General features: G+C 35.2%; 1 protein-coding gene across 1 annotated transcript in view; it reads right to left on the bottom strand.

Annotated features, from left to right (window-relative positions):
* LOC108288041 (MAM domain-containing glycosylphosphatidylinositol anchor protein 2-like) overlaps positions 1 to 26,445 on the bottom strand; it is a 735,245-nt gene that overhangs the window by 349,151 nt on the left and 359,649 nt on the right. The window contains exon 2 of the mRNA XM_017506819.2: positions 3,470 to 3,609. Within this exon, the coding sequence (XP_017362308.1) occupies positions 3,470 to 3,609 (140 nt within the window). The remainder of the gene's footprint in view (positions 1 to 3,469; positions 3,610 to 26,445) is intronic.

A 26,445-nucleotide genomic window follows, 5' to 3' on the forward strand; every position in this document is an offset into this window, starting at 1 on the left:
AGACATCTAGAGCTTGTACTAGACTGTTAGACTTACTGAGGAATCCTTTCTTTCTTTCTCACTTCTTCATGTATCTTGTTAATAAACCCTCATTAAATGAGGTAGTCTGAACATAGTTCTATTCCTTGCAAGCTAAGAAAGCTAATTAACAGAGATGTATAGGTTATGTAGAGCATTAAAACACAGCAAATGCTAAAATTGATTTAAATGCATCTAATTTAAAGCAAGACATAGGAATCCTTTTATAAAACCTATTTATTTTCCTGCCTACACACTCAACTCTAGATCTTAGAGTTGATGCTCCCAAATTACCGAAAAACAATAAAGCCAACATGTTTCTATTACATGCTGACATGCTTAGGTACCAAGACTGTGTATGTATATTTGTATGTTTATACACACAGAATATATGTGTGTGTGTGTGTGTGTGTATATATCCGTAATATAAATTTAACTCTCAAAAGGATTCTATAAGATAATTATCATCTCTAATATACAAATAAAGGAAACTGAGGCACAGAAAGCTGGGAGATTAAGGAACTTTTCCAAGGTCACACTGTTAGTCCTGGTGGAGCCAGGATTTTATCCAGACAATCTGGTTCTAGCATCATGCTCTTAACCATTGCATCATACTGACCTCTCCTTCACTTGTTTTATTTTCTCTGAACACATAAATACCCTCGGGCCACTACCCATCACTAAACAATATATCATTAAAAAAATTAAAGAGGCTAGAAAAAATACTCTTTAGAATACTTTTGGAAATAAACAATCTTTATGATTCTTACTGCTTCAGGAAAAGGCAACAGATTAAGAAATGTGCTGATGAGTGAATGAAGAACCTCTGTCTTCCTGCCCACTGCATTTCCAGCTATGATGATACTCAGATTAGACAAGCAAGCAAGTCATTCCAGCTTTCTGATATCAGCCAAGAAAAATCATCCTCAGGACCAGTTGCCAACAGCATGCCCTTTAGTCTTTGGTCTGTATGCCAAGCCCCAGCTGTTCTGTCAGCCTTCCTTATATACTTTGTTGACAATGAAGAGGCCCAGATAATTTTTCAACTGGCATTATAAGCTGAAACGGATTCACCTGCAAACACCTTAATTACCTCTACAAAAAAAAATATATTGATACCAAAAGAATACATTTTTTTTTAGGGCCAAAACACATTGAAATGGTTCCAAAAAATGGAATTGTTAAGGAAAAAAAATCAATGATCTACTCTTTTATTTCAGAACTTAGTTGGGTTTGCCTAGAGGTCAAAGATTGTGCTACTGATTGTGAATGATAAAAGGGAAAATATATGGAGAAAATGGAAAATTTCCAATATTAAAGAGACAGGAGGATGGAGAGAGAGGCAGCAGAACAACACCTGGGGTGAGTTAGAAACAGGGATAAGAAGTTGCATTTTAAAATACGACTTGGAGTTCAGAAGGTGTCAGTTTAGTACACTCAGTGTGGGACTAATGGGAGCCTTGATGAGTCTTCTCTTGCCATAAATTGCCTCTCATAAAGCTCTTTAAGGCTTCTTTTACATGTGTTTGCACCCTCTTGTTTAGATTCAAACTTTTGATTCTGAAATTTCTATTCCACATCTACAAAATAAATATTATAATAAAATTCTAACAATACTGTATTTTGAGTTAATCTTCTCTTAAGTCTATCGTTTAAATTTTTGGTAATATTATTTTCACTGGACTTCCATTGTTTTCTGTATAAATTTTAAAATGAAAACACTTTACATATCTATTTCCCTGTTTGAAAATTTAATCATTATCAGTCATCAGTCTGTCCTTGTATGTTGTCTTTTGGAATCATTTTTTTCTGTCAAGCCAAATTATCCTGGTTCAAATTGTATATATCTAAATTTCATGAATAGAATTTTATTAATCTATTTTCAGTTAATAGCTAATGTTATAATTTGAAATTTTAGTTATGAGTTTTCCTTTTTCAACAATTTTTAATAATTATTCTTTCTAGATTACTTTTTTTTTTTTCTTTTCATTTTACCAACAGCACGAGTTTTATTGAACATACTTTACCATTTCTGTTTTAGCCAAGGTCTTATCTATTTAATGCTTCATTCTGTGACTCTTCATATTCCTATTTTTTTTCATTTCAGGGTCAAAATGCTAAATCAAAAGATCCTTGAGTTAAGGATCCTTCAGTAAAAGTTAAGAATTACAGAAGTAAAAAACAGGGTTAAAATGGTGAGTTCATAAAATCTCCACATTATTCTTTACTTTTTCCTCTGTAGTTTTGTTAGCTGGATTTTTTTTTTTTACTGTAAGACCAATACTTAAAATATCTAACTTTGTCTAGTAAATAAGACTTCTTTTCCTACCATAGTGCTTGTGTTAATTACAAATATGAATTTTGAGGTAGTCAGGTTATTGACAATAAGAACGATCAATTACTGAGTAAAACATTCCAATATTCTGCATTCAAATTAGGTTTTTGCATCATATATATGTAAAGCCTAAATCTATTATCTTCTATGTAACTGTTTCGTTTGTTTCTACAAGTTTTTTGTCCTGTTTTTGGGATTTGTTTGTTTTGCTGTTGTTTATCTGTTTGAGACAGGGTCTCTCTCTGTTGCCCAGACTGGAATGTGCTGGTGCAACTATGACTCCATGCAGCCTTAACCTTCTGGGCTTAAGGGATTCTCCCATGTCAGCCTCCAGAGCAGGTGAGACTACGCCTGGCTAATTAATTTTTTTTTTTTTTTTTTGTAGAGACACTGTCCTCCTTTTACCCAGGCTGATCTCCAACTCCTGGCCTCAAGATATCTCCATGACTCAGCCTTGCAAAGTGCTGAGGTTATAAGTGTAAGCCACCTTACCTGGGCTTTCTTTATATATCATTGTAATTTTAGTGCCCTTTTAAAGTCTCCATTTTTATTGTTTCATTAAATTAGCTGAAGAAAGCTATAGCTGATGATTCTGAAGGCCTGAGTGCATACAGAATCTGTGACTGTTTGTTTTTCAAGGTTTTCTATGAATAAAATGGCTAGGAGTAAGAAAAGTACCCGTGAGTTCATGCATCACATTCTTCAGAACAAATACCTCTCAGTTGCAATTATGTCATCATGAAATCATGTTCCACATTTTAAAATAAACTCATTGCCATATGAATTGTTATCCTACTGAGATATTTTTGTAGCTGTCTGTTTAACAGCTTCCTTAGAAGTGTCTTCTACATTTCTCACGATATCAAAACAAAAATTTCTTTTTTCATGTTATACACAGGAATAGCTCAAGTTTGAATGTTCTGAATTCCCCAGTCTCGTCCGGCATTGCACATATATTTGCACTTGAGTTACACACACAGACAGGCAGACACACACAAACACACACACACACACACACACACACACACAGTTTTAGCTAAATATTCTAAAATATACACTTGTTGACTTCCGAGAAAAGTCAGAATGTTTTCTCCAGCGTCACAGTTCGGGACTCACCTGTGGACGTGGATGTCCTGTCACTAGACAAGTCAATTCTAGGGTTTCTCCTTCCCGGATAGTGTAGACCCTTTCAGAGTAGCGCTCCTCTTCAATGTTACAGGCCAAGCCTGAGTGCACAATACGAACTGTGGGAGGCGCTGTCGAGTCAGGAAGAAGAGAGACAAAATACATGAAAAGGTAAGTAAATGATCTCATGAACCATCTTGACTATAGAAGCAACTCCTATTAGACTTCACCATAGTCAGATTAGTCAGATTCATCAGTCTTAACACCTCCCCAAGGCATTAAAGATTTTGCTGGAAGAAATCTTCGAATTTATCTAGCAGTGACCAATACATTTGCAGGGGAACAAGTTAGTGGGAGAACATTGGTGCCTCAGGAAAGTACCATCAATACAAGACCACAAGATAAAATTTGATTGTTAAAATGTGAGAAGACCCCTTCCTTTCTGAGTTCAAACTTTAATAAGGAATATTGTACCAAAAATATGTAGTGCAAAAGAAAGAAGACAACTGGAAGAGAAAAAGAAATTTGAATTGAAGGCATTGACATTTATCTATTAATTACTTAAGTCACGTAGCCCAAAAGCTAAACTCATGAATAAGATGATCTGGTTTTCAGGAAGTGAAAACCAACTTAATTTACAATACTTATAGACACCTGTATTGATGTAAACAAAGTATGATTCTGGATTCAGCCATTGAAGAAGGCAATAAACCAGTGTTGCCTGGATCTAAAATTCTGATTCAAAAGAAATTTCATTAACATAAAGCTGCCCAAATTTCTAAATATAATTTTCTCCTACTTCAGTGCCACGGGGCCAATTAAATTTAACTAACATTCCTTGACTTACATATCCTAGGAAACAACTGCATGGAAACTCTGTGAGTCATGAGAAGTACTTAGCTAATAAGATATGGTGCTTGCTATCAAGTAAATTATTGACAGCTACTACCTTCAAATTGGAGATAATCTCCTTTTGTGAACTCAACGTTTTTGTTTGTAATACATCTGGGAATGAAAGAGAAATGATTATTTCAGTTAAAGGCAAGTGGAAAGGCTATATCTACATGTAAACCACAGTGATCTCAAGAATTTCCTGATAGATATCTATCTTCAACCTAAACAGTAGTGTTACTAGCAGAGGTTGTGATTGCTTAAAAATTAATGCCAGTGCCAGCATATTAGGAATGTTTTATTTATTAAAAAGTTGATGAATACTATAGAATTTTAAAACAAATTTGCTGTTTCTATGGAAGAAAAAAAATTATAAGGCCAACTCATGAAAAAATTCATTCTGAGGAAAATCTGTTTTGAAGGCAAAATAGAATAATTTTCAATACGTACTATTTTGGTTTATATAACATAAATGCACAGTCTACCCATAGAGCTTAATAACTGACATCAGGGCATATTTCATTATCTTCCTCAATTACAGGCAGAAAATGGAAGATGGAAAGGCCCACTTATGATTAATAAAACAAATGGTTAGGTCCAGCATAATCCTGTTACTCAACCTTGAAACTCAGAACCCTGCTTTCCAACATCCATCATCAAAATGACAGGCAAAAGTTTCAAATAATAGACTAAGAACCAAAGAATACTTCTAGATAAGTGTCCTTTACATTAAATATGCATAATAAACACCCCTCAAGAACTTGTTAAAAATACGCATTTCAGAGGTGTTCAGAGACCTGATGTATCTGCAGGAAACCCCAGGAATTTCCATTTTTGCCAAACACCCAAATAGCTACAATGGCACAGCTACTTAGACTAGATTCTGGGTGTTACATTTGTTGGCTAAAGAAAATTACTCCAAGGAATAAAACATTATTTTTCTTCGTCTTTTTAAAGTAAACTTTCAGTTATGTATCATTTCACTGATTTGAAAAATTAAATGATGCTTACGTCAAATGTCCAGTTTGGTCTATAAAATCAATTTATTAAAAATTTTCCACCATGTCTCTAGACTGTGTCTAGACATTGTAATAATTTGTTTGGTTTTATGACATTAGAAATCCCTATATTTAGTGTTTCTCTGGGTGCTCTGATGTTTCACACCATGTTTCCTACAAATCATTTCAGGCAGTGATCAAATTAGGACTTCAATTCAGATAAGTAATACTAGTGAGGTAGTTATTTTTCGACATGTGTCTAATATAGTCATATCTATATTATAGAGGTTAACAAGCTGATAAAAATTTATAAATTCTTGCAAAATAAAATAAATGTTCAATACAAAATAGAAAGCTATTCTCTTAAAATATATTTCCATGCTAAATTTAGCTTTGTGATAGCCCACATGCTTGTTAATATATCTAATTATATAGTGACATGACACCTTTTCCAGACTAATTTACACTTTTTATTTTTAATTTCAAATCAATGGATAGTATTGTTATTTTTAAGATATATCTTTCAAAAACGTCATTATGCAAATAAGTAGCTTTATTTAAACCACTTAAATTATACAGTAAGCACACCGTGACATTTACAGGGGTTAATTTTCGGCTATTTTCTTCTATATTATAACACATTCTTGGAAAAGGTAATTGCCTGCATACTGCAGTCATCATGAACCTACTACCTATCCTGTAGGAGGATGGAATATTCCATCAAATTTTAAGTGTGGAAGTTGTCTTCCTCTTAGTATTCACTAAAATATGTGCTCAATATTTTAGTTGCTCAATGATACGGAGACTATTTTGGAAGCTTCCCTTAACGATTTTCTTTGCACAAAGCTCACTTGAAGGGCATTAGAGCTCATACAGATCAGTGGTCTTACTTCCAGAGTAGGAAAGAAAAGCCTGAGGACCTCAAATGGCTTTGTCACAATCCTGTGCTGGACGTGGCTAAATGAGGCCAAAGTCACTGGCCTACTGTTCTTTTCACTGCTTCATGCTCTCTATTAAAACTATGTCTGCCATAAATTAGTGCTCTAAAAATTCCCAAACAAGACCCAGAACTAGACCAGGGTAGGAATATAAAAACCGACTGAGAAACTGTTCATAAGGCAGATAGAGCACCATAACTAGATTAAGAATGTAAGTAGAACTGCTCCAAACTTAATCAAGCTTAGCAAGAGAATGTTGTTCCAGCTTATCATCCTACCTCCAGCACCTGCCAAATCCATGACATCCCATAATGGTGAAAATAGGATTCTGAAATTTCTATTTACATTCTGTTGTTTTTCTGCTTAAGAACCTACAATGTCTCCCTATGACATTTCATAGAGTCCTAATGGCTGTACATGGGTAGCATTTAGGCCCTCTATCAAGGGTCCTCATTCTTACCATCCAACCAGAAGTCCCGTTTCTCTGTAATATCAGGCTATCCTCAGTGAGAATGTAAAGAACCCTGAGATTTTAAGTGTCTTTGCTTATGATGTTGTCCCATCTAAGATTCCCATACTGACAATTGGACCCATGTTCCTGATACCTTCTTGGCAATTATTTTCTTCTCTTTTTTTCCAGGAGATATGTCTTTATTGCTGAGTGATTTTCCTTTCTCTTAACATTCAAACATGATATTAAGCGTCTCAGTTCCAGAATGAGCATCATACTTGGCATCATCTTCTTATCACACGATTCACAACACAGAGCAGTTATTTGTTTATTAATTGATTTTTAGTTTCTATTTTAGCAACTATCACTATAATGATATCAACTTTTTACTTTGGTAAAATATCAACTATTATGGCAGTGCATTTGCTTACTTTAAATGTAAATTCAATTTGCAATTTTCTATCTGAAACAAGACCTCTCTGATCCTCTGCCTTGTTGGAAAAAACAAAACAAAACAAAACAAAAAAAAAACCAAAAACAAAAACAAAAAAAACCCTCAATTCATCATTCTTAAATTGGACTAAGGGTTATGATCTCCTTTGCCCTGTAGAGTCAGCAATGAATTACAATGTTAAAATATTGCATGAGACTCATATTCATCCAAATTTCCTTGAAGTTAACCAAATCTCATTATGTGAAATCTTTCCTAACACTAATCCTATCAACTGTCTTAATCCGAGGACATTTTGGCTTTGGGTTGAAGAGGTCAGCCTGAAAGGTCAAAAGAGAAACATCCTTTTATCTTGTTAGAATATACTTTTGAAAGTTAAACCAAATTCACTCTGGAGAAAGAATACAAATAAACAATTCTACAATGGCAACAACCAGCGTCATTTTAATCCTTTCATCTCATATATAGGCTTTCAAGAATATATTTATTGAGCAACTCAACTGCTATAGTACGCATGAGACTATGTGCTGGAGATATGATGATTAATGCCATGAGCTGCACCTGCTAAAGGTTTACAGCCTACTGGGTTGTCTAATTTATTTAAAATTATATTAAAGTATCTATCCTGTTCAACTATAATAGAAGAAAACGAAAAGTACTAAACCAAGACAAAGCAGAGGATGGCTAAATCTGCCTGGGGAATCTAACAGGTTTCGCAAAGTCAGAGACATTTAACCTAAGTTTGGAAGATGCTCTTGGGAGCAAAAGAGGAAGGAGATTTCAGAGAGAGAAAACAGTGTCTTCAAAGGCATATCTGTAGTATGCCCTTGTAATATGCCAGCGTCCATTTGTGTTTCTGAAATAACCATATTAAAATGTGTCCCCTGTAGTTTATAATTTACTCCATATGTTGACACTGTACAGCCTTATCAGCTTACCATTATGTCTCAGACACAGGAGAGACACTGGATAGACCTGGGAATGGACATCGGGGGAGAGATGCAATTTAGAGGTCTTGTTAGATAGGACAAGATGATTAACTGAATCGGAGAATGAGGGAAAAAGTTAAGATGACACTGAAGTTTATATCCCGACTAGGTGAAAGATGACAATTGTTTAATAGAAGATAGTTTCTTGTGGCCATGGAACTCATGTTACCTACGGCTAGAAGTTTGAGATGAGGAGCTCTGAGCCCAAATCATGGAAAGTGGAGTGTTGTTGGCATGAGGGCTTAGATAAGAAATGTTTTTGATGAGGAAGCTTTTTCTCAGTAATGGGGATGGTTCCTGAGAAACATGCTGCTATTAGACATTTATGGTTTTGGTATTAGGAGCTTTCTCTCTTCTAAGAGCTCCAAGTAAGAGCCTGGTTCTTTAGTTAAATCCCTCAAATCCTTCATGCAGCTCTTCTCTGGGAATTCAAGTTGCCACTAGCATGTTGCTACTCTTCTATACTAGATCAATGTAACTTAAATTCTTGGTTCAGGTAACAGATCTGTTTAGTTAAGCAGTGTGGAGAGAAGGATGTTCACTGGTCCCTCTCCTAGAAGCTCTAGTGAACAGCTCAGTAAACCGTTCTGTGCCAGCATTATTCGTGCACTATAGATTCTATGGAGACAGACACAGGGAAAAAGAGGAAAAGGGAGAGAGAGAGACAGATAGAGACAGTCTACACCTTACTGTTCTGACATGGCCAGAGTCAGTGTGTATTACTTGCACCATTCTCTTAGCTGTCATTCAATTTTGCTTATGAAGTAAACATCGCAATAATCAAACTTTCCTCCCAGCTTTCCATTAAGTGATCATTTCCTTTCATAAAACACTCCTCAGTTTTCCACAACATGTTACACATAGCTAATCTGCATTGCCAATGTATGGTTTCTTCTGCGTATTTCAAAATGTTCAATGTAGCACATGCGTAGTACTTCTAGCATATGGTGGCTTCCATTCTACTTTTCTTTCCAACCTGAGTTTCTGGTTTAAGATATTACATGAGATCTCCTCCAACTACCTTTTTCACAATGACATTCTAAACTGGTTTTTATGTCTTTTTTGGGCATACAGTCCTAGTCCATAATCACTCCTATTGTTGTTGACAGTGCAATTGCCTATCATCTTCCTCATTAGCCTAGTTACATTACATGCTTTATTATTAAAAAATTAGACAGGGCTGGCTGTGATGGCAAATGCCTGTAATCCCAGCACTTTGGGAGGCCGAGGCAGGCAGAACATCTGAGGTTAGGACTTTGAGACCACCCTTGCCAACCATCTCTACTGAAAATACTACAATTAGCCAGGGGTGGTGAAAGGGGCCTGTAGTCCCAGCTACTTGGGAGACCAAGGCAGGAGAATCATTTGAACCTGGGAGGCAGATGTTGCAGTGAGCCGAGATCATGCCTCTGCACTCCAGCCTAGGTGAGAGAGAGAGAGATTCTGTCTCCAAAAAAAAAAAAAAAAAAAATTAGACAGGAAAAAAAATACGAAGATTTGAAGATGAAGATGAAGAATTCAGTTTTGGATGCTGATGGTGAGCTCACCGATAGTTGACAATTTGTTGCTGAACATTAAATTTTGGAGCTTTCAATGGTAGCCGATGGCTGACAGCATAGAATAGAGGAGAGTTCTATAGAAGAGCATGCAGAGTGAGCAACTGAGTAATAATAGAACTATGATAAATATGTATTCTTAACTAGAGAAGCTAAAGAAAGAACCTGAGTGTGATTATAAAGCCAGAGAGGTAGAAGGAGAACAAAGAAAATGAGATGCTTTAGAAGTTACATGAGGAGATAGCTGAACACAGTGGACTGTCCAAAAATATTACTTACCAAGGAGTTGTCAGTTACGAGCAGCACAGACAAAAGGTCAATGCCTTTGGGAATTAAGGCAGCATTAGCGAATTTTGACTGAGCTATGGCTGCAGAGAGTTGGAGTCGAAAGATGAATGAGGTGTGGTTTGACTTAGGGAAAAAAATCTTAGTAGGTCAAACCAAGCTTAAAGCAAATAGTAAAACTGCTATTGAGGCTTGCTCATTTGTAAAAAGGAGCGATAAATGAAAAATTAAATATTTCAATAATATTGTACCAGGATTTTAGGACTGCAAAGAATAATTACTTTCATCATAAGAAACAACAAACCATCATGTTTGCACTTCTAACACAACTGCAACTTCTTGCCACTACAATATTATTTCTAGTATCCTTCCACATTCTTGAAAAATAAATTTCTCTAAAAGCCCACTTTCTTTTCTTCCCCTCCCCCCACTTTCTGTTAGTTTATTCTTCTACAAGTTCAACTTTGTCAACTTCAGGACCACATATGAAGCAATCTCTCAAAGCTGTTTAATCTTTTCTGTAAAACAGTCAAGGCTAATCCTCCCAGCATTTAAATATGCTACAGCCTATTAGTCAGCTTAATGTGTCCCATAAAAAAAGCAAAAAACAAACAAACAAAAAAACAGAGACAAAGCAGCAACATTTATCCTCCCATCAACAGGCCTCTTCTCATCTTTCCTTTACTGTCTAGTGATTAGAAATAACCACACATGCTCACAGCACCCTCAGCATGTGCTTTGCCCTCCTCAGTCCCCTGCAGTCTGGCTCTGCCCTATCATTTCTATTTCTAAAATTATAGGGCAGGAAAATAGAAGACGACTTCGGTAAATTGCTATTTCTTTTTTTGGTCATTATTGTGATCTTTTGCCTCTCCTTCAGCCCTCGCTTACCTGCTTTTACTTCTATGCAAAGACCTTTGAAGTCACATACTTGCCCTATACTGCAACACATTAAAGACTGTTCTTTTATCGCACCGCCATGCTCACTGAACCCATGAACATAAACATACATCCAAACAGGCACATAAGCCAAATGTTCAACTTGTGTATCTAGTCCAATAATTTCCTCAAAAAATAGTTAAAATCTTCCTGTAATTTGCATTTATGTAATCCCAAATAGAAAAATATTCTGATACATAAACAACATATAGATTATTTTAAGTAGGCCTGCAGATCATTTTCTCTGTTTGACTCCATTGGTTATTTTGAACTAACTACAATGTCCACATCAATGTGAACTTATTTCTCTACTCCTTCTACCAACCTCTCACCACCATGTTTGGTTAACATTGTATTCCTGTCCACTAGAGGTAATTTTTTTTTTTTTTTTTTTACTTAATTTGATGAGTTGTAAAGTGAAAGTAGTGAGATCCTATTGATATATTTGATTTAATCAAGAGAAGGTCATATCTTTCTCCTATGACTTTAATGAAAGGCTAAATAAATCAAGGCTAAACTTTAAAATGAAAGGTTTTTAATATTTTTTATTATTTCCTTAGTACATGTTGGTCAGCATTGCTGTAAAGTAACTGAACCACTCTAAGACTTTACAAAACCCAAAGGCTATAAAATTAAATCCAGAAACCTCTGGCTTTAGAATGCAATTATTAAGCTTTGCTAAATAATTTGGCATAGTCTTTTAGGTTGATGTTAACCAACAATTTAAGGAAAAAAATCTTTAAACTTTCAATTTAAGTTAAATTTTAATTTCATTTGTTATTTAAAGTCAAATTACTTGCTTATGTGCAGTATATGGTATACTATTTTGAAAAACAGGTGAAAGTTTGTCATCAAAAGAGAGCAATGACATTCAATAACAATTTAATTTTAAACTGTTACATTAAACTTTAATGATAAGAAAGCAACTATGTAATTTAAATTCTAATGGTAAAACAATGATAAAAAGCAATCATATTTTCTGTGTAAAATCTTGTTTGACAAGTATTAACTTCATAAAATAACTGAATGCAAAATTGCGAAACATTATTCTGAATTATGTTCCAGAAAATGACCTCTGTCCTATTGTTTAAAAGAAAGCACTATAAATTCTAAAACTGTTAATTTGTGAAGAGTTTCACATTTACAGCTTCAGATTGCATAAGGAATACCTTTCTTTATCTAGAAGAGTTGCCCTTTAGCATCTAAGTCTAAAACTTCAAAAACCCTTGCATATTTTACTGATGAAAAGAAAAAATGTTTCACCGAATCTAAGGTTCATAACATTCTTTTCAAATACAGCATTTGACAACTTCTGACAAGTATGCCAGACAAGAACCATGGGCCACCAAGTCTAGGCAGTCACATATAGTCATTGACCATCCATGTTCCCTGTCTCTACATAGCTGTTCCCATCCTAAGCCCCTCACTATGTTCTGCCTAGTAATTCCCAGCAGAAATATTTGACCTGAACCTGGAAGATATTTGAGAGTCCATCAAATATTTAACTAATCTCATATTTTGCTCAAAGGACTTGTATAAACTAAGTGGAATACCCCAACTTGAGGATAATTATTACGGAGAACTAAGCTTTCTTCTTCGTTGGTATGAATGTGATATTCTATATATGTAAGTTCCTATTTTTATGTTAGATCCTATGACATATCTTGAATTGTCTCCAATTAAAGGTTAAATTAGATATTTACCTAATCAGTAAATTTTAGACAAAATACTCCACAACTATTCCAGAAATCTTGGCAACTAGGTCATAGACTATAAAATAAACAAAAAAGCTGAAACAAAAACAAGGGAGCTTTCTTCTTGCTTTTATGGTACCATTTTTTATAGGTTTTGAAATGTATATAAGAACATAGTAAAGGAGAGAGAGAAACTATTCTAACACTGCAGGAAGGGACCACATTTAATCCTTAAAATCTTTGATCAGGTCTTTCCCTCTAAATCAAACTTGTGAAAGGGCATCCTGTTAATAGTGCTAGAAGCCATACATCATATGGTCAATGAACTCGTCAAGGTTCTTTGAACCAAATCTTCCTCGTCTCTTATAAATGATCACAGCACCTTGAGAGATCAGGACTCCTAAAGGCAGAAGTGCTAATGACATCATTTTTTAATCTCTCTGGACTGAAATGTATGCTTAAATCCTCCTCTAAAATTAAGGGCTCTTCAGTTTTCTTGGACACATCCACAAAGCCCCAGAAAATACTAACCAAAATGAAATTAGTCTTATCATTGTGTTCCAACCTTAAGCACAAACTGGGTATTTAGAGAGAGCCGTTATTTCTTCCAGCCTAACTCATCAAGAAAACAAATGAAATTTACTATGAAATATGACAAAAACGAAAACTTCAATTTGCTTTTCCAAAAGTAGGAACAGTAGGCGGATAATTTTGAGGATCTGGTCTGCCAATGTCCCCAGTGTTTCTCTCCATTGAGAAATCACTGCCACTGCCTATGACTAGCCCCAACGACAAATTTCTTAGTATGTCAAAAATCGATCTTGGATCCCAGGAGGGAGGGATCAGTGAGATAATGGCACACACCCCAAGTCTGGCTCTTTTCTCCTTCTACACAAGGCAGAAGAGCAGTTACCACAGGTGGGAATGATTCAGATTCCACTGGGGCAATACTCTCGTGGATTGCAAACTTAGTAAATACCAAGCACCTGAGTAATGCATATTATTTTTGATGATATATAGTCCTCTCTAAAACCCTGAAAATCATGTGTTTTTAATTTCCATTTGAATAAAATTAATATCCTCAGTGAAGGTTAGTGAATTGACAAAGCTTACTTTTATGCCAATTCTGCCTTATGGTAGAAGCACATTTTGTGATATATATATATATATATGTGTGTGTGTGTGTGTGTGTGTGTGTATAAAATTTCATTTTCCCTGCTGCATTCCCATTTTTAAAAGTCTAGACATCCCTGTGTGTCTTTGGGGATTTGGGGAGAAAGAATAGAATATAGAAAAAGAATTATATATCATTTATACACCGATTAAAAAAAAAGATACTCTTATTAAGCTAATTGGTGCCACAAAAGTCCAAAGTAAAAGCATTTGTCTAAACCATACAATGTGATACATAAGCAATTATTAGTACATATTACCATTCAGCTCCTAATTTTTAAAATATTAGGCTTTGACAATCTCATAGAAATATATATGAGCTGAATTATCCAAAATTTCTGCTCAAACAATTCAGTTTGCATTTATTTGAGGACGGAGTTCTGAAATTAGCTTTGTAAGTAGGTATCTCAGTGATTCACATATGTAGCAATGTGGCATGTCATTTCTCAGGAACCTTCTCATATCTACCATCCTCAAGATTACCTGTAACCTTAGACTCCCAGGGCTGAGTCTCTCATTCTGGCCTCTCCACAGCACTTGTACCATTTTGGCTTGCCACAGAGCAAGACCCCGCTCTCAGTGGTAAAGAGAATATACTTCATTCTCTTAAGTAAATTCATAACACCTCTTCTAAGAACTGTCATGACTGTCATTAATAATGTAAGAGTTTGTTAAATAAACAGGAAATTTGTATTGCCTTGACAGTCCTTTTTGTTTTTTAAGGTAAGATCTCACTCTGTCACCCAGGCTGGAGTGCAGTGGCACCATCACAAATCACTGTAACCTCTAAACTTCTGGGCTCAAGGGATCTTCCCATCTCAGCCTCCAGAATCTCTAGGATTACAAGGTCATGCCCCTATGCCCAGCTAATTGTTTAAGGGTTTTTTTTTTTTTTTTTTTTTTTTTTTTTTTTTTTGTGTCGGTTTTTTTTTTTTTTTTTTTTTTTTTTTTTTTTTTTTGCAGAGATATGGTATTTCTATGTTGCCCAGTCTGGTCTTAAATTCCCAGCCTCATACAATCCTCCCACCTCTGCCTCCCAAAGTTCTGGAATTCCAGGCATGAGCCGTCCTGGCCTAACACGGAACCTTAGATTCTTAATAATAGTAAAAAATCAAATAAGTGATTCATAACAATGAAATGTACTAGATTTTAAAATTTGATTTTATATATATATGAAATCTATTTTCTCTAATACAAACTGCTAATTAATAATATTTCTCTGCAGTTTTTAAACAAATGAAGAAATACATTAAAAAGTAAGCATTACTTGTAGCCATACTCCCTCATTGTTCAATGTAAAATTGTTTTGCTTAGATTCTCACAAGACAATTTGCACAACTTTAATTTTACATGTTATCTTGGAAATTATTCTATTTTAACCCTGGAGAAGTGATGAGATCAAGATTTTTTTTAGAGGTCAAACCAAATAAGCTATTCAGACTTTTACTGATCTAAGTTGTAAAACACATGGATCAGTGCCATTAAAATGTACTGCCTTTTTATTTTTTAAAATAAGATAGGATCTGGCTCTGTAACCCAGGTTGGAGTGGAGTGGTACTTTCTTGGCTCACTGCAGCCTTAACCTCCCAGGCTCAAGCAATCCTCCCACCTTAGCCTCCCAAATAGCTGAGAACACAGGCAGAAGCCACTGAGACTGGCTAATTTCTTTCTTTTTCTTTTCGAGAGATGAGGTCTCATTGTTATTACCCAGGCCAGTCTCAAACACTTGAGCTCCAGCAACTCTCCTGCCTCTGTCTCCTTGTAACCTGAGATTACAGGCACTAGCCACCACCAACCCAGCTCAAAATGTACTTTCAAAATCAAGTGGCCTATAGATGTTCAATGTTGTTCTATTGAAATAATTTTTTAAAAAAATTACATAATTCAATAATTCGTTTTTGCCTAAGATATTAGTAAATGTAATAAGTAAAATAATAAATTGATTACTCTTAATGCTGGAGTAACTGTGAGGAAACATCTCCATACTCACTGGATGGAGTGGGTGCAGTTGTGGGGGGAAGCAGTTTGTCAATGTTGACCCAAATGTGAAATATACTTAACTTTTGGCCCATTTCTAAAAAAATTACTGTAAGAAGACAAATTGCCAAAAGATACATATACAAGTGTTCCCACTGCAATATTTATATTGGGAAAAGCTGTCAATAACAGGATATATGGAAAAACATGTATTTGTAACTCCAAATATTACATTGGCATAGAAAAATATTGACATCATATGATGTTTAAAAACATAGTTTGAGAAGAGCGTGGATTGTATAGAGATTGAGTAATTAGTATGGTTTTCAGCAAACCCTCTAAACCCAGGTGTCCAGGTTCAAGTACTCACTCTGACATTATGTCACATTGGGCAAATGGTTTGACCTTTCTGTTGACCTCTGTTTCTGTATCTGTAAAGTTGATTAATAATTTAATCTTCCATAAAGGATTTCATGAGGATGTGATCATTAATGCTTAATGGAACCATGTTCCACCCATAGTGAGCTGGCAGCAAGTGTACACCATTAATAATTTCTAATTTATATGTAAGCTACATACATGTACAGATAGTACGTACACATAACAGTTCTCTAAAAAGATGTTCTCAAAATTTTTTTCAAAAAACATAATTGGGCACAGTGGCTCATGCCTGTAATCTTGGACTTTTGAAAATTGAGGCAGGCAGATAACTTAAAGCCAGGAGTTTGAGACCACCATGCACAACATAGCATCATCTCTACAAAAGAAAAAAAAAAAGTAGCTGGGTATGGTGGCATGAGCCTGTAGCCCTTGCAACTTGGGAGGCTTAGGTGGGAGGGTCCCTTGGGCCCAGAAGATTGAGGCGGCATTAAGCTGTAATCACACCATCGCACTCCAACTTGGGTGGCAGCAAAAAAAAAAAAAAAAAAAAAAAAAGTGGTAATAGAGATAATCATACAAGAGGGAAAATGTATGAACAAATATAATCATTAAAGTGGTTTTAGTTTTCAAATGATAGCTAAAATTATAAATATCAAGCAATAATGTACTGGATTAATAAAATGTGAAAAATCCATAAATAGATGACAATACTACAAATACAAAAATGGTATAGTTCATTGACATGACAAGAAATCCACAATATATTGCTAAGAATAATGTGCATGGTATGACCCCATCATCTAGGTACTACTGCACACTGTGTGTCTAGAGGCCTGTCTAGAGGGATGTTACCTTGAATGTTAGTGATGATGATGTCTCGGAGCAGTTCATTTTCTGATATCTTTGCTTTTTGTTTAATATGGTTCTGTATTTTTCAGTTTTTTTGTATAATGAGCACATTTTTTTCCAGAGCGAATAAAATGACTCTGCAGTTTATTTCTAAGTCTTGGAACAAACTGTCTCCCGGACTATAACACTTTTTCTACTTCTACTTCACAGTTACCCCAATTTCCTTAATCCATATAGATAAAGGAACACTTATCTATCTGGATCCACTATATTTTTCTTTGTGACTTCAGGACATTTTGTATAGACTTAGAATTTTCTGCCTCGTCTCAAATTTTGTTTCTGGACTTCAGAACACTCACTCTCTTCTTTTCCCTAACAAGTCTGCCTGAAGCAAAACCAACACCTCTATTTATAACTTTGAAAAAGTTTGACTTTTTCACTAATTGTGTTACTGAAAGTGACTGTCTTGGCAGGGTCTCAGTAAGCATCACGTGGTATAAATCTTGGGCCAAGAATGGAACATAACAAGTATTGCCATTTTCCAAGATGCCAATGTAGACTTTTGCTTTTCCTGCTCCCACATTCCTTAACGAAACTCAACAGCTTCTTGCACTCTTCCAGTCTCATTTTAATTCTTTCCAGTTCATTTGTATAGCAAATAAGACAATACATAAACATCCAAAGAATGACCAAGATCATTATAGTTTAGGTCACTATTCCTGTCAACTTGGCAAGGCCACTTTTACTGGCCTCCTGTGCTAAGGATTTATCGCCCAAATGCCAACATTACAATTTTACAATGTCAACATAATTTAGAGCAGTAACTAAACAGTCAAAATTTAAAGCAAAAGAAAAAAGAAATGTTATTCTTCACAGGTAATTTTTTTTCACATCTGCTTAATGGTATTGGCATAAAATGTATTTATATTTGTTCAAATGAATACATATATATTGACATATAAGTAGTGTATATATGTATCTTCCTCTAATTATAGAGTCTCCAATGATAAAATAGTTAAATCTTCCCAATGCTGTTAATTTACTGTAATGCGTTTGAAGTTGGATTTGCTGAGTTGGAAATGCTAGCATAATCTAAGGTAATTTCCTTTTCCTCACTTATAAAATGGGGATGATATGGCCTTCTACCTCATACCGTTATAGCACTCATGTTATATAATTCATATCTAGGACTTACTATACTTTCTGGCTTATGGCATTCATCATTCAAATTTTTAGTTTTTGTTGAGAGTCTGAAATCTCCATGTATAGAGCAAACATGGGAAAAATAGTATTATTGCTCATTACTAAAAAACATTATATTTTCTTAATAATTTCTATAAAACAAAATAAACCTAAAAATAAGGTACATTTGCAGAAATATACCCCAACTTTACATTGCCCATGTAAAGAAATGATCAAAATTGTCAACAAATCCAAAGTTCTCTTTTTGAAGGCAGTTCATCAAATAAATGAAGGAAAATTATTGCTGAACATTTCAACAGAAACTGGGCTTTTCAAATACAAACATGGAAAGTAACTTCTTTAATTAACTACTATCTCATTTAATTAATTTCACAAACAACTTTTAAATACATAACAATAAGGAAATACCTAATAACTAAGTAGCAGGCTTATTAACAGAGATCAATTTGGATAGGCTTTTGCCTAATCAATCACTAGAATCAGCATTCTTAGAAATAACATTTTAATCCTCAGAATACAAAGTATGTATTTGATTCCCTATTATAACTTCAAAAGGAACTAAATATTTGTAGAAAAAAAAGAAATATCCAAACAAGCTATTATAAAAAGGCATTTTCCATAGTGAAATTTCAGTACCTAAAATAAATAGTCAAGAAATGACATTAACCAGAAATGTTATTATGCAGATGAAGCCTCTATTTTAATTAATGGTTGAGAATGAGAGCCCGGAGGGTCTAATTCCAGAGGTATTTTGACATACATCAAATGTTCCTTAATTTACACCGAAAGGCCTTTTGACAAGTTTTCATGTCCACAAGTTCCTATTAGCTACCAGTACCTTAATGTGGTATTTTGTCACTGACCTGCATTAGTATATCAAACTATGACAGCAAATTAATGGTTACACATAATCATAATTCAGATTAGAGTCTCCAGCCAAACATTTAAAGGAGCACCTCAATAACAATGAAATATAAATATTTCTGCTTCTACATTACTCATTTGATGAGAGACACTAAAGAAAAGTTAAATTCAATGAAAAATAGCTTTATAGCTTCTCAAAATATTTTTTTACTTAGATTTAGTACAAAGTACATAATTCAATTCTGGAAATAAATCTCCTCTTTAAATAAACAGACAAGTAATCATTAATGTTGAGAAACCTAGGGACTGTCTTGCACATGATATATGGTATATGCTTATGAAAACCCCAAATCAAAACTATTTAACTCAAGTTGTCATGGTATTTGTTTTGAATTATTTTGTAACATTCTTGAATGTAGACTGCTAATGAAGTGCTGTGAAGCTCAGGGCTTTTATTCTGTTTTTTTTTGGAAGAGTTTCCCTAAAGCTCTGATTATATCTTTTTAAAAAAAGCTTCCTGTAATAGTCAACACTAAATAAGTCTTCCTCTAGAAAGATCACGTTCTCCCATTAGTGATTGATATGCGGAGAGGAGCTAGGGCTCAACCCAATTTGGTTGTACAGAGAAAAAGAGTCAAAAACTGTAAGACTGCTCCATGCTGCTCCAGCTTTTTCTCATCCATTGTTACCTAAAGAACATATACATTATGTTTGGAATGCCCCAGTTACCATCTTTATGGTTCACAAATTTATATTTTCCACAAAAACCTTGCCCTGTCTTCTAGGCCCCCTCTGCCCATCTGTCTACTTGACAGTTTCTCTGGATGTCTTAATACATCCCAATACATCCAAACTGAACTCATGTTCAACATCTCTCTTCTGTCAAAAAAGGTGTTTTTTTTTCAGCCTTTCCTACATCATTGAATGGCGATACCACTGGAAATGTTTCATATACCACAAACATAAGAACTCACCTTTAACACCATTACTGAGTACGTATTGTTGATTTTACCCTTTTAACATCGACCCATTTCCTCCCTCTTCACCATTCTCATGCCATTGCAAGCCACTATCATCTATCACTCCAGCTACTGCAAAAGCAGTCTGATGATCCCTATCGCATTGAATCTCCACACTAGTGGTCCTAACAAAATGACCATATTAATCCCTTACTCAAGAATCTTCAATGGTTCTCTAACACTTTAAAAGTAAAACTCATTAACATGACCTTAAAAACCCTGGAAACTCTTCCTCTGCTTCCTCAGGGCATTCAAACTCCTTTCTCTCTCCTTCCAGTCTTTCTAACTTGCTCTGTTTAATCCTGGTCCAAGGCCTTTGCAGGTGTGTTGCTCTTCCTAGTTTCAAAGTCCTTTCCACTAACCTAATCACCTTAGTATTCCTTACTCAGAACTCAGCTCCAGTGTCCCCTCCTCAGGGACATATTCCTTGACCTCTGTGAATAAATCAAATCATTCATTTATGGGTACTCAGAGCTCCATAAACCAATTCTTCATACTACTTAAGGTAGATACAGTTTTACACACACATCTGTGATTGTTAAAGTCAGCCTCCTTCTGTTAAAAATAAACTCCTTACAAGCAAGAACCATGCCTGATTTTATTGGCATTTTATCCCAAGGACCAAGCAGTGTGACTAGCACATTGCATTGTTCATTCAACGCTTACTGATTAATTAATTAATATAGCAGAAAAAAACGTAGTCTATCTAGATCTATAGTAGAATTGAAAAGAAAGGAGGGAGGGAGGGGGGAGGGAGGGAGATAGAACGAGAGGCTAAACATAATTCTTGAATATGTGAAAACACTAGAACTTTATTTTTACAAATTACTTGCAGTTCTATTTCCAAATTTTATCTTTTCCTAACTGATTGTCATTTGATCAAATAAAACTAATTCAGGTCAATATCTCTTATGGTAAGATAAGTTATATCATACTTTCCTTTAACCTGAGGGATAAAGACTAATTGCCTTTCTCATGGTCTATTTATTATGTGGTACTTCTACATATAAAAATGTCTCAAAATGTGCTGCTTAAAATGCATATTATGATTGTGTTACAATATTTTCCCAAGGTGTCATATTATAATATTCTTACTGGTTGGTGGATCATCAGTCACCTCCTACTATTCTGGACTGGAACAATAGACTATCTACTTTATGTAGGCAAGTCACAGATACTGACATTTGTAAATAACATCCTTGAGATTCAACAAATTCAAACAAATTATCTCTTCTGTGAGTGTACATTTCTGACTTGCAGGCAAATTGTAAAACATCTATTAAAATCTGCAAAATTATATTTGTTTTTCAAATAATGAAATTGTTTTTACTGATTTCTAGACCTTTATTCACCTTATAGTATTAAATATACATTCCTCATATGACATGAATACTGTGTAAACTAATTGATTAAAAGCATACTCCATTTTCAGCTAACACATGCTACTAAACTCCAACCTAGAGAAAGATGTCAAGGATATTCTCTCTCTTCAGGCTCATCTCTATATTGAAATATCTATTATTAAATATCTATACACTTTATAATAGATATTTCACCTACTATATTTTTATGGTAAAAAAAGTACATTATGCTCTACTACCTTGCATTTTTTGTCTTGCAGCAGTAATAGGAGAAACATACGTTAAAAACTTTAACTTTTTTCTGTAACATTACCCACAAAGGACATGTTATTTGTTACGGATGGAATGTGTTCCACTAAAAGAGAAATTATGACGTCCCAACCTCCATTAATTCAGAATGTGACTTTATTTAGAGTAAGGATCTTGACAAGGGTAATCAAGTTGAAATCTTTAGAGTGGGCCTTGATACATATCCAGATGTTATAGTATAAGGAGGAAAACGGGACACAGACAAGCATGCAAGCAGAATGCTATATAAGCATCAAAGCAGAGACTGATGTGTTGCATCTGGCCAAGCCAGGTGGAACACCGAAAGCTAGAGGAGAGGTTTGAAACAGATTCTTCCTCACAGCCCTCAGAAGAAACCAACCCTGTGGACACCTTGCTCTTCGACTTAGTCTCTAGAACTGTGATAAATTTCTGTTAGAGCCATCCAGTTTGTGGCACTTTGTTCCAGCTGCCCTAACAAACAAATACACTAATAAACAATTTGTGGCTGGGTGTGGTGGCTTATGCCTGTAATCTTAACCCATTTGGAAGCCAAGGCAGGAGGATCGGTTGAGCCCAGAAGTTCAAGACTGCAGTGAGCTACAATTGTGTGGCAGAGATAGTGTCTCAAAAACAAAAACAAAAAAATCTGTGAGAAAGATGGGATGCTTAGAATCTGGCATATCTCCCTGATTACACGAGGATATAGCTACCAAACCAGGATGTGAGTAGGAATTATAGCATCAGATACATCTACCTATCCTTCCTTCCTTCATGCTCCCTTCCATTTTCCTCTCTCTCTACTTCCTTTCCTACAAAATTTTTCTCTCTTCTTTTCCTCCACCCATTCATCCTTTCTCTCCTCCCTTCCTTTCTTCCTTTGGATAGTGTGGTGAATAATGATGGTCTCAACCTTCCAAATGCTAATAAAAAGAAACTTAGTTTTCCAAGGGAGAAGTCCAATTTTACTGTAACTTAAACTTAGATACAGTAACATTAAATTAGGGATGGTTATAAAATCTGAACTTATATCAAAAACATAAATCCTTGTTTATTTTTCCTGGAGGGGAAGAGCCTGGGTTAAAGAGATTTAAGGTTGCTTTGAGTATTTGCGTTTGCCCTTAAGTTAGGTGAAAGCTATCAATCTCTGCCATTTACCCAGGAAACACCGTACCCCAGATTAAACTGAACCAAAACTTTATAAGAGATCATGGGTAAAGAAGACATGAGCAAGCGCTTCATTGGCAGAGGAGTTTCAAGGACATCCTGTGGTATATTATGATAAGGATGTTACCTTTCAAGGAAATACATGTAAAGCATATAGGTGACTACACAGGACATATTTGAAGGTGAATGAAGGCAGACAGAGTAGACTGTGGTTCCTGAGTGATTAGCTGGCTGCTCTGTCTTAGCTTCAGAGCAGAAGAGCAGAAACAAACACACACACACACACACACACACACACACACACACACACACACACACACAAGAAAGTGACACTGTACTCAGTTCTGGGTAACCCTATATATTTGCTCTTGAGATTCTTACATGTGACAGACCTGACCTTGGTCACTGCATTAAGAAAAGAGCTTTGTTGGTATTTTTCCTTGCCTTTCAATTAATAGCTTTTTGACACAACTAGTATTTAATAGAGCATTATTAACATCACAAAAAATACTTCCTGCAGATTTCATCAAATGAAATGTCTTGACTAAAAGATGCATTCTATTTCTGGCTATCAAATATTGATTGCCCTAAAGGCTGGTAATTGAAACCCAACCTCTACCTGCTCAGCTTGGCAATATTCAATGCCAGTTGTCTCCCACCAGAGAATGAGATTACCATCTGCTATTCTGTGGTTTCTTCTGTGCTACAAACAGATTTAGTAAGAACTATTAAAGCTAATTAACATCACAGCCTACCCTATGATACTCAACTTACTACATTTTTACCTGGACCAGAGAAAAAAGAAAAACTGCAACACTGTTCATAAGCGATTGTTTAGTTATACAAGTTAAAGATCAAGAGCAGTGCAATGACCTTAATAAGAATGCAGTCACATTGCATTACTAAACTAAAGTTCCATAATCTTTTTGTCTGGAAAACTGCTATGCCTTTACTTCTATCTTCTCTCTCCTTAATAACTATTGATCAGTAACATTCAGAACAATAATAGCAATTCTTTAATAATTTGTTTTTAGTAATTTATTAAGAAAGTCCCTTCCAGTTCTGGAACTTACCATTTTACAACTGTATGAAACCTTCCACTTAGAAATAAGTAGCTAGTTTATTTGCCATTAAAAGGCTAAGAATGGCTCTTTAAAAATACTCAACTTCAAATGCAAGAGTAAACTGAGTGGAGAGAGAGACAGAGAGACAGGCAGAGACAGAGATATTCCGCAGAAAAAGTACTTCTGGTTAACAATGTTATATTTGGATTTGATTTCCTGTCAGTGGAGAAACAGACTCTGACAGACATGAGCCATATGTCACAGAACATGCATTTTTAAACCTTAGCAGGAATAACTTCAACAGCAGAGTAAACACTTGTAAAGGGGGGAAGCTACGGATTTTACATGTAAAATGGCTTTTTCTCTTCCTTAATAGGTATTCTACTGACAAGCTTTAAAGTGTGAAATTGGGTTATCCTCTGCAGTCTTGGGAAGTAGCTTTGCGTTATATTCCATTTTATGCTTTATTGTTATTCTTATTTTAATATTAGTGCTTACTAGCAAGAAAATAAGGAAGCCTGAAAAGTAACAATTACTGCTAAATTTTTTGAACTCAAACAATCTGACGAGGAGATTCAGATCCTGGAGGAAGAGAGCTCAATCGGATTTTACCCTTCAGGGACAGTTCTAGATAGAGTAGGCAGGGCTTTTTAATATGGCAGGACCCAGAAAATACAACCTGCATGTAAGTAACGTAACTTCTGTGGTATATCCACATCTCAGATTTTATTTATCATGTGTGGATATTCAGATTCTCAGTTTGGGTTGAGATGGTATAATAATTCTAGCTTCTATGAAGAGAAGACTATTGTTATTAATATCCTTAAAAGTTTATTTACCTGAAGTCTGAATATTTTTTTCAAAATCATGAAGCCAATTTGTAAACACAGGAAATATTTTATCAGCATTGGATTGCATCTGCTAACTAACGTAAACCTCCCTCTTCCTTCCCACCATAACTGGAATTGCCACTACCATATTCTCTCACAAACAAATACATCCCGTACCTTTGGACAGCTGCATGGTATTAACAGAAATTCTGTAGTTGCCATACATAATGAAGGAGAGATGGTGCCTAAGGCTCTTTCAGAGAAGCAGAGGCACAAATTCTGAAATGGGAGAACTTTCTTCCCCATTCTAAAAACTAACATCACCCATTTTCCTGGAATGAACTTTGTTAAGTGTTGGGTAAGCCCCAGAGAAAGAGTCGTGCATATAAATATATATGATATATAGTTAAAGATGACACTTTGGTGACTGGATATAAAAACTGCTAATAAAAGGCTCAAGTACAAGTATTTTTTAAATGACTTGTGGCTCAATTGATTAGTAGACAGGACAAAATTAATGGTTCATTTCCTACATAAAAGAAAAACAGACTAGGTTCAGTGGTTCACACCTATAATCCCAGCACTTTGGGAGGCCGAGGCAGGCAAATCACTTGAGATCAGGAGTTTGAGACTAGCCTGGCCAACATGGAGAAACCCTGTCTCTACTAAAAAATAAATTTAAAAAATTAGCCAGGCATGGTGGTGCAGGCCCTGAAATCCCAGCTTCTCAGGAGGCTGAGGCATGAGAAGAATCACTTGAGCCTGAGAGGCAGAGGATGCAGTGTGCCAAGATCACGCCACTGCATTCCAGGCTGGGCAACACAGTGAGACTCTGTTTCAAAAAAAGAAAACAAAAGACAACAAGACAGAGAAAATAAAACTGTCTTCACAGAATTGTTAACATTTTCAACTGGAATGAGATCTTCAGTGAGAATTAGTTTGCAATGGAACTCTGAAACTAGAAGCTGGCAAAAACACAGAGGGAAAAGAACTTACACTGGAAAGGAAACTGGTAAGTATTAAAGTCTGAAATAGCGTGAAAGAAATCAGTATGAGAAAAAACAAATCTTCAGTAATTGAATTCAATTTGATAAATATTTGAGTAGATACTCCATACAAAATGTTATATTAAGATTTCTGAGTGATACAAAAGTATAAAAAACATTTTTTCTTTCTTCCAAAAGCACAAAGTATAATTAGGAGAGTCAGACACACTGGTGTTATCCACGGGCCAACTGCAGCAGAATCACTGGAAATACAGGTGACAAAAATGCACATTTGATTAATCAGGCTGAAAATGTCAAAGTTACCTCCCATTATAGAAACTCAGAAAGTTTTTTCTTTGGTCAAAATTCATCCAGACTCTAGAGTTTTCTGTGGATCTTTCTAGTCACAGAACCATTGAGCCAACTCATTGTTTCATCAATATTATCACTAGCATTCTTTTCATATTTATTTCCCACTTAGTTTCCTAGAAAAACGTGATGAAAATGCAAAGATCACAAATTCATGCAAGTTTTCCTTTTGACTATGAACCTTTGTCTACATATTAATAGTTTAGGTTCTGTTAGTTGTCTTATCTTTTATAAATTGTTTTGAAATTCAAACATGCAAGAGGTT

Source organism: Cebus imitator, unplaced genomic scaffold (genome assembly GCF_001604975.1).
Source record: "Cebus imitator isolate Cc_AM_T3 unplaced genomic scaffold, Cebus_imitator-1.0 Scaffold361, whole genome shotgun sequence".
Taxonomy (NCBI): domain Eukaryota; kingdom Metazoa; phylum Chordata; class Mammalia; order Primates; family Cebidae; genus Cebus; species Cebus imitator.